General features: G+C 43.4%; 1 protein-coding gene across 1 annotated transcript; it reads left to right on the top strand.

Annotated features, from left to right (window-relative positions):
• The first annotated feature begins 1,896 nt into the window (after positions 1 to 1,896).
• On the top strand, positions 1,897 to 15,584 carry LOC104075092 (activin receptor type-1-like). The gene is made up of 4 exons (XM_009575469.1): positions 1,897 to 1,970; positions 10,657 to 10,923; positions 11,441 to 11,658; positions 15,528 to 15,584. Exons 1-4 carry the CDS (start codon positions 1,904 to 1,906, stop codon positions 15,582 to 15,584), a joined length of 609 nt encoding a protein of 202 aa, XP_009573764.1. The 5' UTR covers positions 1,897 to 1,903.
• The last annotated feature ends 540 nt before the right edge of the window (positions 15,585 to 16,124 follow it).

Genomic DNA, 16,124 nt, shown 5'->3' with positions numbered 1-16,124 from the left:
GCTCGCCCCGCTCCGCTGCGGCTGCGGGCCCGCATCATTAAAATCAAAGTTTTCTGCCTCTGCTCTTTGAACCATTGGCGTGTTGAAAGAAAGAGGGCATGTCTCATGAGCCACCTTTGCCTAGACTTGCAGAGAGTTATCCGGGTGCAATGCCGAGGAAAACGCTGGTGTAAGCTGTTCAGCCGAAGGAAGCCCGCGTGGTGGCTGAGGGGGACGGTATCGCTCTCCTGTCCTGCAGCCGCCCCCTCCTTTGGAGCTATGGACCCCTTTGAGCTGATCCACAGCATTAAGCGACTAATCGTTCCCTGGCATAGCTTTCTTCTGCTTTAAATTTCCTATATTGGATTGTTCAATGATCGTGCCATGTATAACTATTTCATCGTGTTTCCAGCATAATTGTTCAAGGTTAAATATTGGCATGTGTTGAGAATGCATTGACGTGTATCAAGAACGAGGACGGCAAAGTTATTTGATGAATGGATGTTTGAAAGTGAGAGTTTCACTCCTGGAGGTTAAGTGGTGAGCGCTGCCTGGTCCTTTCTGTAAGGACAAAAACTCTGAATCCTTGGGTTCAGAAATATTTAATCATCTTAACTGATGATGAAGCAATTACTGAAATGTTTCTCATATTCTGCAAAACAAATCTATGTCAGGAAATAAATATGGAAGTAAATGGCTTGGCTTTTGTCACCAAGCACTTAAGCAGCCTGCTAATGATTTGAAAAGGCAGCAACAGAAGATACCTGAAAGAAAAATGGCAACATCAAATTTATTTTCAAGTTTTATCTGCTTCACTAGTATTTGTCTTCATTTTTCAGATTTAATTCTTACACATAAGAAGAATGGTGACTCAGTGCCTTGGTCAAGGAGACTAACTTTGTTTTGCACATACTACTTGCCACTGCTTTTGACTGAAATTTTATGGCGTATGATTAGGCCAGAGAGTCTCTGGAGGAACCAAGTAGCACAGGACAGACGAGCCCTTCTGAGTCATCCAGCCCTGCTTATTGGGTTAAATCCCAGTGAAGACTGATTGTAGTTAATCTCTATTCCTTGGTAATAGTGATCATTTAAATGCAGAGTTTAAGAAACTGCAGAAAAGTTCCTTTCAGAAGCCTGTTAACTAATTCTTATTTCATTGTAAAAAGTGGAGCCTTTATTTTCTTGTAAAGACCAAGTATCCTGGAAAAGATTTGAAATACACAAGAGAATTCACTCCTCTATTTACTGTTTTAGAGGGAGCATGTGCCTCTACTGATATGCTGGAAACAGCCTGAGTTTTCACAGAAGATGTGTTACCTGTCTTCAACAGCGGGGAAATGAAGCTGGGCCATTGAAAGGAAAACCCTTGGAAAAGCAGCTTAAACTGGGAAATTACTCTTCTGGGAGTGGTGTCTCCCTTAAATACATCTTGCTCTTTTTCTTGCCATCTAGCAGTGGTTTCTGCTCGTTAAAGAAAGTTATTCAGAGTTTTCTGGCTGAGATCTTTTGCCAAAGCCCAAATAATACACAGTTTTACGGGCCTTCTTTTCAGTTCCCAGTAATTTAACTTTTTAATATCTGGCTGAAAGAGCATATCTTCTGTTTTACATGCCTGCTTGGTACTGAAAGGGTTCATGTTTTCCTACTAGCATGCTTCTAAATATGCACTGTAGTTGGACGTGATGTTTCTGTGACTCTAAAAAAATCAGATTTAAGAAATTGCAGTAAATTACAAATTTTATAAATGAAGGAAACGACTTAGGAATCAAGACACAGTAAAAAGGAGACCGATCAACCTTGGTTGTTCTGCGTTTTGTATAAGGAATTGATGAAAGACGTTGCTAAAGACTGATTTCGAGGTGGTTACGTTTTAAGACAAGTGTACAAGCTCTCATGTCTCTTCTCTTTCTGCAGCTCTACAATGGTGGATGGAGTTATGATTCTTCCTGTGCTGATCATGATGGCGTTCCCCTCCCCGAGCTGGCAAGGTGAGCGACGTGCGTGGCGGTGCCGTAGCTGTCTGCTGCGGGAGGAGCCGGGTTCGAGCGCCGGCTCAGCTGTTGGAGCTGCCTGGCGCTGCTCCACGGCACCCTGCTCGCTTCACGGGCTGACAGCACGGGCATGTTCCTCTCAGGAATCAGATGTCTGCTTTTCCATTTCAAGTCGCTTCAAAGGATATTCGTTGCCCGTTTATGTGTAAAATCTATAGCATGTGCGATTGGCATAGGTCTTGCCAGGGCCTGGGGAGGGAAATGGGAAACCATGTTTGAATGGCAAATTATTGAGCTATGTAACCAGTAGGCCTTTCTAGCCCATGGCTGAGGTGCAGTTGTTGCTTGCATTCTTAAAAGCCAAGTTTTTTTTCTCTGGGAAAGCTCTTTGGGGTATTTTAGTATGGTGTTAGATAACTCTTCCATGATTGCTCTAGTAAGGTCTTTGGGTATGGAAAGTGACTTTTCTGTAAATCGTTTATGCAGTTGTGTGCCCATAAAGGTTTTATGATATGCAGTGCATTTAAGATTTGCCGCAGCAAAATCGGAGAAGGGTATTTCCACTGCTGTGGAGAGGCAGGAATAGTTCATTTGAAGGTCTTCTGGATGCTTTGGGAGATGACCTCCTGAAAGATGCATACTTGCTACTTTGCAAACAGCCTTTTAAAAATGTTAAATAAAGGTTTTGTGTGAGTAACTTGATTTTTCTCAGTTTTAAATTTTAAGTGACTTGAGAGGTGTATCTAGTGTTTGTTACGGCATATCTATGTTCTTTTGTATTTACCTTGTGAAATCTCTTTCTGAAATACTCTGCTGAAATGCATTTATTTTCAAATGTTGATGCAAATAATAGAAGTCAGGGTATATTAGATGGAATGTTAGAATGGATGGTGGAAGGCGAATATTAAAAATGCACAGAGGTCTAGTGGTTGACTTTAGTCATATCTATGAATAGGAAATTGAGACAAAATTTTAAAGGGGAGGAATGCTGGATGAATGTTAGTGGAAATACATTAAACTGCTAATGTCATTGGTACAATATTATCTTGAAATAAGGTTTGTAGCAGTTATCACACTCTACCTTCTTATCACTCTTGAAGTGCAGCTGTCTGCTTCTCAAAGGTTTTTTCAGCTTTCAGAGCTGCTTATATTAAAATCTTAAAGTTAAACCACCTGCCTTTCACATCCTTAACATGAGGAGCAGTAGATGAAGAAGAGAAACATGTGGGAAGGATGCATGTTAAAGTCTGAGGTTCTGCTTCATTTCTCTTGTACGATGTGTGGAATCAGACACTTGGATTGCCTGCAGAGTGCAACCTATAGAGCAGTATTACCAACCTCCCTACCCTTCCAAAGCTACGCTACAGGTGTTCAAATATTACTTATTTGACCTGACTCTGCTTAAAAAAGGAAAGTAGGCTCTAGAGCTTAGAACGATATCTTTTTGTTGAAAAGATGCCCATAAGTGATCAGCAAGAGAAGAGTTACTAAACCCATGCCAAGACCTTTTCTTTCTTTCCCTGGCTGCCTGTGATACTAAGACTGGAGGTACAGGATCGTGCCTTGTCTGGGAGCAAAGGCAGAGCTGGACCCGATGTGCTGCTGGAATGGGCTTTGGACAGAGTTTGTGTGGGGGCAGGAGCGTGCGAGCAGAGATGTGCAGATGTTGTGTTCTTCCTGTCCATCTGCCTGTGCCAACTGGACATCTACAAAGAACAGAGTTTCCTGTTCACGATGTGGAGCTGCTGTGCTGAGGGAGAGCTTGTCCAATAATACTTTTTAAAGAACTCTGTGTTTGGGCTTGCATTTCTCTCCCACGGTGATAGAGCTCCCGTGACAGACTTTGTAGAAAAGACGTGACAGTGTTGCTTAACTTTCTTGCTTTATTCCTTCCCTTCTCCTCTCCACATACTTTCTTTTTCTGTGAGCAACTACCTGTCTAATGTACTTAAATAATACTGCTTTTCCCTCTTTTTATATTTGCTAGTAGTAATGCTGTTTTGTTTCCTTTGGAAATAGTTTCCTACTTACAAGCTGGTTGTAGAGGAGTGTTTGGGGAGGCAGAAAGACCTAGTGGACCCCTCAGCAAATTTTCTTTACATCTCTTCATCTAGGTTTTGGCTTCTTCACCAACCGGACATGTAGTAGCAATGGGAGAACTCACCACTTTGTTCCTTGAGCATCTAAGTGCTGCTCGGAGCTTATGAGCCAGCAGCCTATGCTGCTAAGGTGGTAAGACCAGGAGCGCAGACTTGTGTTTGGAGTGTTTTTCAAGGAGGAGTGCACCTTTGGAGATCCTTTGAGGGATGAAAGTTGATCCTCTGCTGCCTGCTAACATTCCCATGTGCTTTTTCTGAATTTTTTAAAAAGTTGATGTTTTGGGGGAGAACAGTTATTTCGTCTTCCCTCTGCACAAAATAACAAAAAAAAAGGCACAAAGCCTTCTGATCTCCCCCTCCCCCCCCATGTATTTTGTCACAGATCAGTCCATTTCTTTTCACTGGGATTTGGACCAAGTTTGGGTTTTTTGCATTTTTGATGAGCGAAAAATGTCTAGGCATATCTTTGGGTAGCATTCAGGGGCAGACTCTGACTATTTCTGCATTGCTACTAGGCTTCAGAAGATGAGATTAAACATGATTTTTTTTTTAAAAAAAAAGGCAACCCCACAACCCAACCCAAAAAAATCAAACTTGAGTTTCTGCACTTAGAATTCTACACGTCTCTTCCCTACTTGAGTGTCCAGAAAATCCTTTTATTCTAAAGGGTTATTACAGCACTTACTTCTGTGTTACTTCTTTATTAGCCCTGTAAAGAGGGGGAAGAGGCTTCTTCTTTTTCCCAAGAAGCTAAACCCTGACTAAATAATGTAATGCCTGTGCTTGCAAGTGTGAGGTCTTTCCCTTACTGGCGACGGTGCCCAGGTGCCGTTTCCTGATCCCGATGGCAGTGTTAGGAGCACGGCGCGTGCAATGCTGCCGATGCTTCTGCCCTCCCTAGTGACTGGGGAAGCCCTCGGGGCCGTGTCTGACTGCTCTCTCCCCTGCCAAAGCCAGCCTCTCTCCTGGCCCTGGGAGCTGGAAGGGGTCTTGTGTCACACCATGGCCAGGAAGCGTTTGGGAGCTACTGGAGCTCCAGAAACTACTGTCCGGCCGCTGGAAGCTGGCTCTGGGAACAGCCGAACCCCCTCTCCGGCAGCTGGGCTGGGGGGGCTGCCCTTCTGCGGAGCCGGGCACCTCTGCCCGGCCTTGGAGCTCTCCGACTGACTGTCAGTGTCCCTAGCGCCTGTGCTTTTTCTGGTTTAGTTTTTTTTGTGATATGGAGAACAATAATAAGGCTAAACAGCTGTTTCTTAGTGCTGGAAAATTCAAAGGCTTTTGTTAAATTAATAAATCCTATATAAAATAAATTATTACAGGCTGCCCAGGGAAGTGGTGGAGTCACCATCCCTGGAGGTATTTACAAGACGTGTAGATGAGGCGCTTCGGGACATGGTTTAGTGGTGGACTTGGCAGTGCTAGGTTAACGGTTGGACTTGATGATCTTAAGGGTCTTTTCCAACCTAAATGATTCTGTGATTATTATTATAGCTGTTGTATAATGCTTGTTACTGTATGCATTGAGAAAGAGAAAATAAAACTCTGAATGGAGTAGTCATCTCTACAAGCTTATTATTTTCTGTTTCCCTGAGATGGCTAAGAATCATAAAGGGAAGCTAACCAAAAAAGAGCTGTCTAATGTACGATTAAATGGACTCTAAAGAGATTTTAATTTTTCCAAGTCTGCTTTCCTTCTTCTTCAATTCATTATGATATGAAGCCCTAGCAGATCCCACCTCTTCCCCCAATCCTAGTAATTTAAAAAGAAAAAAGAATATTGCTGCTTTTAAATATTTTGGCCTTCAAGCGTGAAGTCCCTTTCATTCTACCAGACATTTCAGCAACTCCGTGGCTTCCAAGAACTCTGAGATAAGCTTTGCCTGTGATTTGTAACCTTTCTGGTTTGATTTCAAGGCTTTCCCCTTGAAGAGTGATCCCGCTCAGCAGGTGCTCCCACTCAGAGCCAAGCAGCAAGCCTACAAGGGGGATAACAACCACAGTACAGCTCCGAGGGGTCTCGGGGTGGGAAGCCGGAGCCCGCTGGCTCTGAGGGCTGGGATGGCCGCGCGTGCCCGAGGTCAGCCGATGACCGCAGTGTCTGTGCATGTTCAGTATGCGGCCGCGGAGGCACGGCGCCTTCCTGCTGCACAGCTGCGGGCCGGGCTGGAGGGAGAGCTCCCGACGGGTCTCCTCTGCCCTCTCGCTTGTGACTGGGGGCGTCACTCCTCCTTGCTTTGCCTCGCTCTTCGGTAAAGAGGAATCAATTAGATGGAATTGTGCCTTATAAAGTCACGTCTTGGTGAGCAAAGGAGTAGATTGTTTAAGGCTTGTTTACCTCCGTCTATCCTTGGCCACCTGTTGTGGTTTTTTTGCTTTCCAGCCACATATTAAGAGGTCTTGTGTCACGTAGGTTACCCCTCTGAACACTTGCTGGCATGTATGTGCTAAATATATATTATATCTGTGTAATAAGATGTACTAGTTTTTATCTGCAAGGTGAAATTTTGAAAGGGAGAATATGCAGTGGTGGTGCCTCCCTGGAAGGAAGTTATTTGATATTGTTAAAGCCCTTCTTTAAAAGGTACACGTAATATAATTAAGAGTCTGTGTCTTTAGAAAGAAAATAGAGACTCTATGGTGTGTATATGTTTTTACTTTTTTATGCTTTTTAAAATTATTTCAATTCAATATTTGTTGACCATGTCACATAGTTAACATAAGCGTTTTTTCAAGTCAAAGGTAGCTGAAGAAACTGTGTTGCTGTAGTGCCAATACGAAAAAGTGGCCAAGTGCCTATTGTACTAGCTGTTTCGATGGAAAATGAATCACTCTTCTAAATGTGAAGAGATCACCTCTAAATTACGGTGTTACTAGAAACATACGTAGTGTATTTCTCCTTTGAGAGAAGTTGTTTGGTATTTTCCCAAACAGTTAACAATGTTTACAATCCAGGAATTGGATATAAAATACAAAATAAAACTGTCTAGATTAGTAACTGGTTGTGTGAAATAAACTTCACATAGCAGTAAATAATTTGTCTTTGTTTCCTTGCATCTAACCCTTTCCATCCTTAGCCTGCGTTCTCAGCGTCTGCGGTTCGGTGTCCTGTGGATTCAGGTTGGGGCGGCTGGGGCTGTGTGCCTGCACACGAGCACTGCACGCAGCGTAACGTGTCCCAGGCGGTCGCCGAGAGGGTTAAACGCTGGACCTTCCAGTTTACTGATTAGAATGTGGAGTGTCTTGGTGGTTCTTCTGTTGAAATACCTAGGCAATTAGAGTTAGCACTCTTAATTGTTGACTTTCACAGAGTGAATAAGCAAACAAAATAAAGGAGCTTCAATTTTGACACTTTCATGACAATGAACTAATAAACTAGTTAATGAGAAGTTAATGCAAATCTCTGTATCTGTGTGGCAAGTCAGATTTTTGTGTGCATGTGCACAATATGTATGGGCCACAGAAGTGCAGCAATGAGTCTCTGTATTACGAAACAAGAATATATGCAGTGAATGTTGTTTAGGTAATGGAAGTATTTTTAAGCTTGGCTTATTGCCTGTGTGTTGCCTGACTGCTACCTATGTAGTTGGCCTGACAGCCTTCCACGCCTGGACCTGTTATTGAGTAGATGCCTAGCTCTGAGTGTGTGTGTTTGGGGGAGTTGATCTGCTTCAGCCATAACCTCTTGATTGCAGCTGGCCTGTGGCATTTGCTGGTCACATCTGTCCCGCAGACTTGCTCGCACACCCATGCTCATGAGAGCTATGGAGAAGTATCACCCGGTCCAGCTCTGCCGCTGCTGCAGATTCATCGTATGCCAACAAAACTGTGCTTTGCAAGTGCAGCTGGTTTCACTTTGGGGAAATACGGCTAGAATATCCAGCCCTTCATAGCTGGCTTTGTGGGTATAGTACAGTGTTTAGCTTGTACGTGTTCACTGAAGCATCGCCCCGTCTGTCTGCTCTCCGGCTTCTGACCTGCAGCTCTGCCTTAGCTGGGGGCCTGCAGAGGCGGGAATGGGAGGACAGGGACAGTGCTTTGGCTGGTTCTGCAGCCTGAACAAGCCTTCCTGCCTGGGTAAAGCTTAACCTATTTTTTGAGTGAGTGTGGCACTGCAGGAGCATTAATGAGGGAAGGGCTGGCTGGTACATGATAGTATACCATGGAGTTGGAAAACCAACTAAGTAAAGAAAGGAGCAGTTTGGGCATAAGGAATAGTAACAGTCATGAAGGAGAGTGTCTCTGTTTCCAACCCAGGAGTTCTTTACCAGAAATGTTTCATTTTTACAGCAGATAATTGATCTGTATTGGTCCGTGGACTCATCAGGATCTGCAGCAGTTCATGTGTAGTCAGTATTACTGCGTCTTCGTGCTCTGTTAAATGGATCCACAGCCTGTGTGTCATGTTAGATCACTCACCCTGCCTTCAGACTAGAGCAATCTTTTCAAAAGACAGGTAGCGTGTTTGGAGTTGCAATGCCTTAGTTCTCTGCTTGTAAGGGATGTCAGGGGATGCTCTGCATGGGCTGATTAACCGCCCTGTGGCTGCGCAGTCGCTTCCTGGCCCGTTTTGGGATTGCAGAGCCCCCCCAGGAGGTGGCACATGGGGGGCGGTGGTTTTCTGCCAGAACTGCTCCTCTGCTTGCCTGAGGGTCCTTGGGTCAAGAGAAGAGGGAAGCATTAGGCTGGATCAGGCTGCAAGCCAGATGAGTTTTCCTTGTGGGCTTGGTATGGCTCTCAGGTTAGTTGTCCTACTCCGTAGAGCAGCTATTTCTGCTGTTGCTTAACAGCTGAAATGGCTGTTACTGCAGCCTGCAAACCTCCTCAGCTCTGTCCTCACAGGCCAGTGTTTGTCAATGACAACAGAAATGTCTCGCCCACTGGGAGGTACTGAAATCCTTGCTGCTAAAGGGCTCTCTGGGGAAGGCTGTCCTTGCCAAAGGTATGGATCTGGTACTCTTTTCGGCAGGTTGTGACCATGCCTTGGGAGGAAGTCCCTTGAGGGTCTTTGGCTTTGAATGCCTTTAGCAGTTCCAGCCAGACGAACCAAGATTAAGGGCTTGTGAGTTACAATACCAGTTGTGTTTTACTGTTGCTGTTGTGGGAGGAGAAGGAACAGAACTTTGATTATAGGAATGTTTGGCATAATTTTTTTTTCTTTTTAAAAAAAGTTCCACAAAATCAGCGAAGTTATTATTTGGTATGTGTACGACTGGGATTGTGTATACCAGAACTTGAAATCAATGTGACAGATGCTGTCTGATTTTTTTTTCCCTAATTTAGTTTTTGTTAGTGGTTCAAAAATGGAAAATTGTATTTGTGTATTTGTTCATTGTGGGAGGAGGGGAGGAAAACAAAGCGGAAAACAAACCGAGTTATGTTCCCAGTGGGCAGACTCTAATGATAGGCTTGAAAAAGTCCAACACATGGTATGCTCAGCTGCTATTTTAGGAGTGTCCACTGTATTTGTGGCTGGATATTTTTCTTGTGTGTTAGAACTGAAAAAGAGAATGTAAATATGAGTTAAGTTGCCATAAACATGTGTGTGTGCACGGGATGTGTGTAACAGAGAGCAGCGACTTGTTCTGTCCTCCACAGCTGTGCCTCTTTTCTCAGCCATCTGTGAGTGCACATGGCTGTTTACTGCCACGGGCATCTGTATTTTCCAGGAAACTGAGGAGCTTCCAGTGTTCTCCACTAACTAGTCGAGAGTGGTGTCCTCTCCTGCAGAGACCGGAGTGACCCAGTGCTGTGTGTTTAAAGGCACGTGCCATTCCTGAAAGCAGCAGTGTGTGCGGTTCTGTGCAGAGAGAGTGGGTTTGTCCCAGCTAGGGATCTCCGGACACTTTGCTGAGGATACTTAGAAGTTTACTTTCCTACTCTGTATGTTCTCTTAAAAGTTCTTCCTTTCACTTAGCCGAAGCATCTGGAGTTGGAAGGGAGGTGGTGTACCTGCTGACAGTGTGTGCTGCTGCTCGCTTTACTTTTTATCTCCTCGGTTACTCAGACTCGCAAGGTACTCCTCAAAGGCTTGTCTTCCTGGGAAAGTCGGTCCAGATTTACTTTTCAAGCAAGCTAGTTAAACCCGCTAAATCCTGTGTAGCTGTGTCCACTGCAAATTTAAATCGCCTTAATTTGATTTAGTTAGTCATTTCTGGAATGCTTGAGAATAACTATTTCCGAATAGAAATATAATGTGGTTTAGCAAATCTGCTTTAAATTTACACTTTGTTAGGTTTTTTCCTCTGCTGAGTGTCTCTGTGTAGATGACCCTCCCATGTTGTATACCCGCAGTAGTGTATGTGCGAGAGGTGATGTAAAATGTCACTGAACCCTCGAAATTTGAGTACTTGGAGTGGGCAGATATGACTGGTATTTCTTTGATGGTACAAGCTCTTAATCTTTGTCTTGCTGAAACGACTAAATTAGTACCGTTAGCTCCTACTTGGTGGTTCTTCAGCACTAGCTGCAAGTAATATTTCTTCCCTTAAACAGAAGGTTTTATTGTCTAATGATTTCGTTATCTCTCTGTAACTGAAGCTATTAAGAATATGATGGGTTTTTTCCTCAACTCTCCCCTTTTACAGATGATGAGCTGAAGCTAAATATGGTCCACTACGAATGTGTGTGTGAAGGCATGTCCTGTGGGAATGGAGATCGTTGCCAAGGCCAGCAATGTTTTGCTTCTTTGAGCATTAATGACGGTGCTAAGGTTTACCAGAAAGGCTGCTTCCAAGTCTACGAACAAGGGAAAATGACGTGCAAAACACCTCCATCTCCTGACCAAGCTGTTGAGTGCTGCCAAGGATACCTGTGCAACATGAATAGTCCTGCACAGTTGCCCTCTTCTAAAGGTGAGAGGTTAATTAATAAATAGTGAATTTTGAGAAAGAAAAAAGGTCCGGCTTTCACCTGATGTGATGGGAGTGAGATGGCTTCAGTGCTAGCGAAAGTAAGGGTTTAATGAACATGGTGAGGCCCTTTCTACTTTGTTCCCCACCCTGGGGCCCACTGGCACACATCTGATGTCCGCAGGTTGAATGATCCAGGTTGCTGGATGAATGATAGGGTTAAAGTGCGCAGTGAGGATCAGGACTGAGTTACTGCCTCTGGGAGAATTGCACAGTCACAGGTGGGGTTTGTTCTGACAGCTCTGCTGGGAGTCGCTGTGGTAGCACCCTTTGTGTAAGCGCACACTCACTCTGGCTGTGTCTGGCCTCTCTTTTAGACTAGGTGGCTACCAAGTTAAATGTTGGTGTCAGTGCTACTGGTTTTAAAGACTTTCTCTGGGAATTCACAAATTTTTTTTTCTCTCTCTTTTCTTTTTCTCTTTTTTTTTTTTTTTCCCCTCCCTCCCGTTTCCTTTCCAAGGGCAAACCTTTCAAGGAGAAGCTGCAGGTTACAGCGTGGAAACACTAATCATTGTTATACTGGCTCCTGTGATAGTGTTGATAGTTTTTTCTGCAGTAGCTGTGCTGATCATCCGGAGAATACAGAAAAACCATATGGAGAGGCTCAATTCTAGAGATGCAGAATATGGCACAATTGAGGGACTCATTGCATCAAATGTTGGAGACAGCACGTTGGCAGTAAGTAACCTGTGTGCACGGTGAAAATTTGTGTGAGCTTTCTTCACTTCCAAACTCCCCTCTTGTACCGTCCAGACATGGCCACATCAATAACAGGACCTTTTGCTGCCAGGGGATGCCACTTAGTGTCAGGACTTCTGAGGTGACATTCCTATGCTCGCAAAGCTGTAGTTTAAATGAAGTTTAACCAAAAGATAGCTTTTGCAAGTATAGCTCCTTTGACCTGGAGAATTGCTATAAACTGTAGTCAAACTGTTTATGTTCCTAGAAGCAATGTCTAAACAGAAAAACTGAGTATGCCTGATTGTTGGGTAGCCTGAAGTGATATCAAAGGTGTAAAAGTGTACTGCATCTTTGATATATGGAAGACAGCCTGAAAGGTCGGAAAATATGTGATTCTAGGGGAAGAAGAAAATACAGATATTTTTAACTTCTAAAAACTTCAAACCTGATTCCCATGATCTTAGTAGAAGGGCTCTTGGATGACTCAGGAAAGTAGTGAAATTTTGTTAATAGAAGAGCAGTAGGAATTTTAAGAAATGAGAACCGCTTACTCAAAACTCAGTTTTTAAAATACGTTCTTGTTCACACAGTCTCTGGAAAATAAAATGACATGGGAAAGTGTTTCCTTTTTAAAGGCTTAATGTATCTTACCCTTTCACTTGAGGCCAGGAAAAAAGTGTAACCAGGAGCTTTCCCATGCTGTACCGAAACTGAGCAAGTAAGGCTTCAGAGGCAGCTTGAGTGTTTGTTTCTGAAACCAATGCAAAGGAGAAGTTTTCTCCTCCTCACATTTCGAAGATAAAATCTCTTCAACATATAAGAGGTTGGAAAACATTTTCCATTTTGGTGCTTTCCCGCCATAATGTGCTTTCACTGCAGTGTTGAAAAGTGGTCCAAAACACAAATATTTTTAATAATATGCTACTAAATACATTCACTGGATATTTTCTTCTGTGTTTTGGACTGTGTTTCTCTCTGTAGGAGAGAGAAACTGAAATGAGTATTTCTTAAAGTGAGGAATAACCTTTGATATCTTCCTTAGAAAGTGATGGTTACCACCAATTAGGGAAGCAGTTTTGACTATGTGCAAAAAAATATGCCAGAAAACGATTGCAGCTCCTCACCTGAAAGCTGACAACCGCTTTGCAGGCCCAGCTATGGGAATTTATTAAAAGAAAGATTCGTGGGACTGCTCAAAAAAATGCAACTATTTTGGGGAGCTGGAAACTATTTGTTGCATCTCTTTGTTTTGAGGCAGAGATGTTTCTATAAAATGCTGCTGTGAATAAGTGCTGGAAGAGTCACGTGGAAAACCCTTTCATTCACAAGATAGTATGTCCTGAAAAGTAAGTTTTCAGGGTTTGAGATGGCCAGTAAGGGATACCATTGGAGCAGGGAAGATTCTTCTTTAAGGAAGAATAGGTTAAAACTGAGTAATCAGACTCCTGGTCATCTGGATGCTCCAATATGCATTTTTGAAAATGTTCCCCTATGTGGGGAACGAGTAAGTAAGGCAATACTTCAGGCAGGAGGAAGAGCCTGGTTCTCTTAAGGGGTTGCAGGGTATGATGGAGAAACACAACATGGCAAGGGCTAAGGAGAGGATGGATAGGAATCCATTGTTTGCCTTCTGCAGTACAATAACAGGGAGGCATCAAAATTAGCAAGTAGGAGCAAGGATAAAAATAAGGAAGGTTCTTAACACAGTGGTAATTGAACCAGTGGAACTCTTCGCCTGATGATTTTTCTAGATGCTACAGGTTTGTGTACATTCAAAGAGCAACAGGGTGAAAAGACTGTATGTTGTTAAGCACATTAAAAAAAAAAAAAAAAAAAAAATCCAGCTAAGGAAGTCCCTGAGCTGAATGTGCTTGGAAGCTGGGAGAGCATTATAGGAAAGTATCATGTCTGTTAAAGTATTCCCATATTTGCTTCTAATTCACTCTACTTCTAGTATCCCAATATTCAAAGACCCCAATGCCCTTATATACTTCCATATGTCTAATACTCCTATATATCTACTACCCCAATTCACTCCACTTGTAATACCTAATAAAGGGCATTGCTTTTGGGTACGGTCAGAGACAAGATACCCATCTAGAGGGACTTCAGGGTGGCCACTCTGATAACAGTTTTGGCTTTTAAATGCTAGCTTCCTTGGTAAGATAGAGCAATGGAAATTGCCTCCCTCTTAGAGCTTGAAAAGTCCAGGTGCTTCATGTAACTGCAGGATGAAGTGTGGTGCAAACTGCAGTGGCTTTCTACTACTGCCCTGCTATTTTGCTTGAGCTTGGCCCTATATAAACCATATTGGTAATCTTTTTTTCTTAATGCCTTTGGCTCTCTTTAATTAGCCCACAAGGCTCGATCTGTATTACTGTTTTAAAACAGCCAGTTTTGATATGTTCACCATGAACTAGGCATGTGTGCAACTGGTTATCTGTCTTTAAGCACTGACTTCCAGCTTTTACCAGCTCTTATCTCTTATCAGTGCAAGACCATTTCCGTTCCATTTACCAACCTTTTGCACTTCAAGTCATTTAATGTTACTTAGAAACAGTGATAAAACCAGAGAAGAAGAAATCAAAATTCTTTTTAAAAGGAATTGGAGAACTTGCTAACTGTAAAGGCTTGGTCTAATGGAGCTGCCTTGTTCTCAGCTGTCAGACCCTCTTAACTTTATGATTGCAGTGCCTCTGGTGTGCTGCTTGAGTGTTGGTGATGTAAAAAAAAAAAAAAAAAAGAAAATATTGATAGTTCCTTGTTTCTAACTCTTCATCTAAACAGTAAGTCTTTTTTAAATTCCAGATTTTTCTTCTCCATTTTGTGTTTTAAATCATTGTGTGTTTTAAATCGCTGGTTTTGTTACACATTAGATTAGTTCACATTTAGGATTAGTCTCCATAGTGTAGCAAATGTTTAAAGCCCTAAGCTTCCTAATAGGGAATGGAAGGAGCTGTGACCTCTTCAAATCTTGTTTTTACAGTTGCTGCAGATAAGTTTGGGGTTTTTTGCCTCTGATACAAGCAGGAAAGAAAATGAGCTCTCAGTTTGTATTAAAAAGCAAAATAGCAGTCTCCTGTCATTCTTAGATTATCTTTTTCTTGAGCACTCATTAAAAAAATTGTTGGGAGAAATGAGATTTCATTGAATCTGGTTAAAGCCCAGTAGTGCAGTTTGCTGGAAATATTAGGAAGTTGATTATGCTTATGCTTTTTTATCCTATTTTCCTTTGTAAAGAAAAAAAAAGTGCAGTAATACATTCTTAATGCTCTGAACTAGTACGGAGCCTCTTGGGAGTGGGCAGCAGTGGGGGAGGCAGTCACTGACCATACAGGGCCATGGGAATAATGACAGCAAGGGCAGAAACGGGAGCTGGGGTGGGAAACGGGCAAGGTGTGTATGGCAAAGGAGAAATGGAGGGAAGGTTGGGATTAATATGGTGGGAAGAGATGAAAATGTAATGGAAAAGGACAGAAAACTGGATGGGGGGCAGAATGAGGGATGGGCAAAGAGCCTGTACTGGAGAACTGTTACTCCCAAACTATCTCAATTTTCTGTGTAATGCATGTAAAATAAACTCTAACCAAAGCATGGATCTCTCCCCTTCTCTTCCCTGCCAAAGGTAACGGGCTTCCACAGCTAGCAGTTGTTGCCATACTGCAGAGGATGTATCTACAAATCTTATCTGGCAGATTACCTGTTTAACAGCAAAATATTGCATGATTTAGTTTCTCTTCACGGTTACTAAATTAATTTTTAGCACGTATTTTTGGGATTTCATTGCTAGAACAGAGGTGTCTGGTGACATTAAGGTGCCATGTGGTTTCTAGGGCATCTGTGCGAGTCTGACAGGTACGGTACAGGACCTGTTGGATACCTGTTCTTTGGGGTGGTATCTGCAGGTCAATGAGAGAGACTAGGACATCCCAAATAGCCCTGGGTGTGGTTAACCAGCAGTTCGCCAGTGGTTGCCACTGTGTCAAAAGCAAAGTGGGGCACAGAGGAGCAAGGCAGTGAAGATTGCTGCTGCAGCCTTCCTCCTGCTCCGTTACAGCTGAAGCTCTGCTTTGCAGGGGTGTGTAGTTTCATAAATTCATGCTCAGACTCGAAAGTGAGGAGTATGGTGTGTGCACGATGGGGGCCTGGGCTGCTGTGCAAACGCACCCACTGGTTCAGCCCTTCCAGAAGGGTTTGTGTTTGGGGTGCTCGCCTCTCCACCTGCCCACCTTCACGGGGGGGCTCAGCAGGAGAGTGGAGCAGCAAAGCAAGTCTCCAGCCCCGGTGAAGTCAGTGGCCTTAAACGTGTGATTAAAAGTTGGAGGAAAACATTTGACAAGCAAGTGATGCATTTCCCTTACTGGCAGATGACGCGGCTCCTGCGGCTCTGAAGGGCAGAACTCGCTGGTGCAGGACGGCGCGGGTGTCCTAGGCGGCCGTGCTGTCAGGCTGTGCGGAGGCTG

This window comes from Fulmarus glacialis, unplaced genomic scaffold (genome assembly GCF_000690835.1).
Source record: "Fulmarus glacialis isolate BGI_N327 unplaced genomic scaffold, ASM69083v1 scaffold46123, whole genome shotgun sequence".
NCBI classification, from domain to species: domain Eukaryota; kingdom Metazoa; phylum Chordata; class Aves; order Procellariiformes; family Procellariidae; genus Fulmarus; species Fulmarus glacialis.
This window is presented reverse-complemented; position numbering and strand designations above follow the sequence as displayed.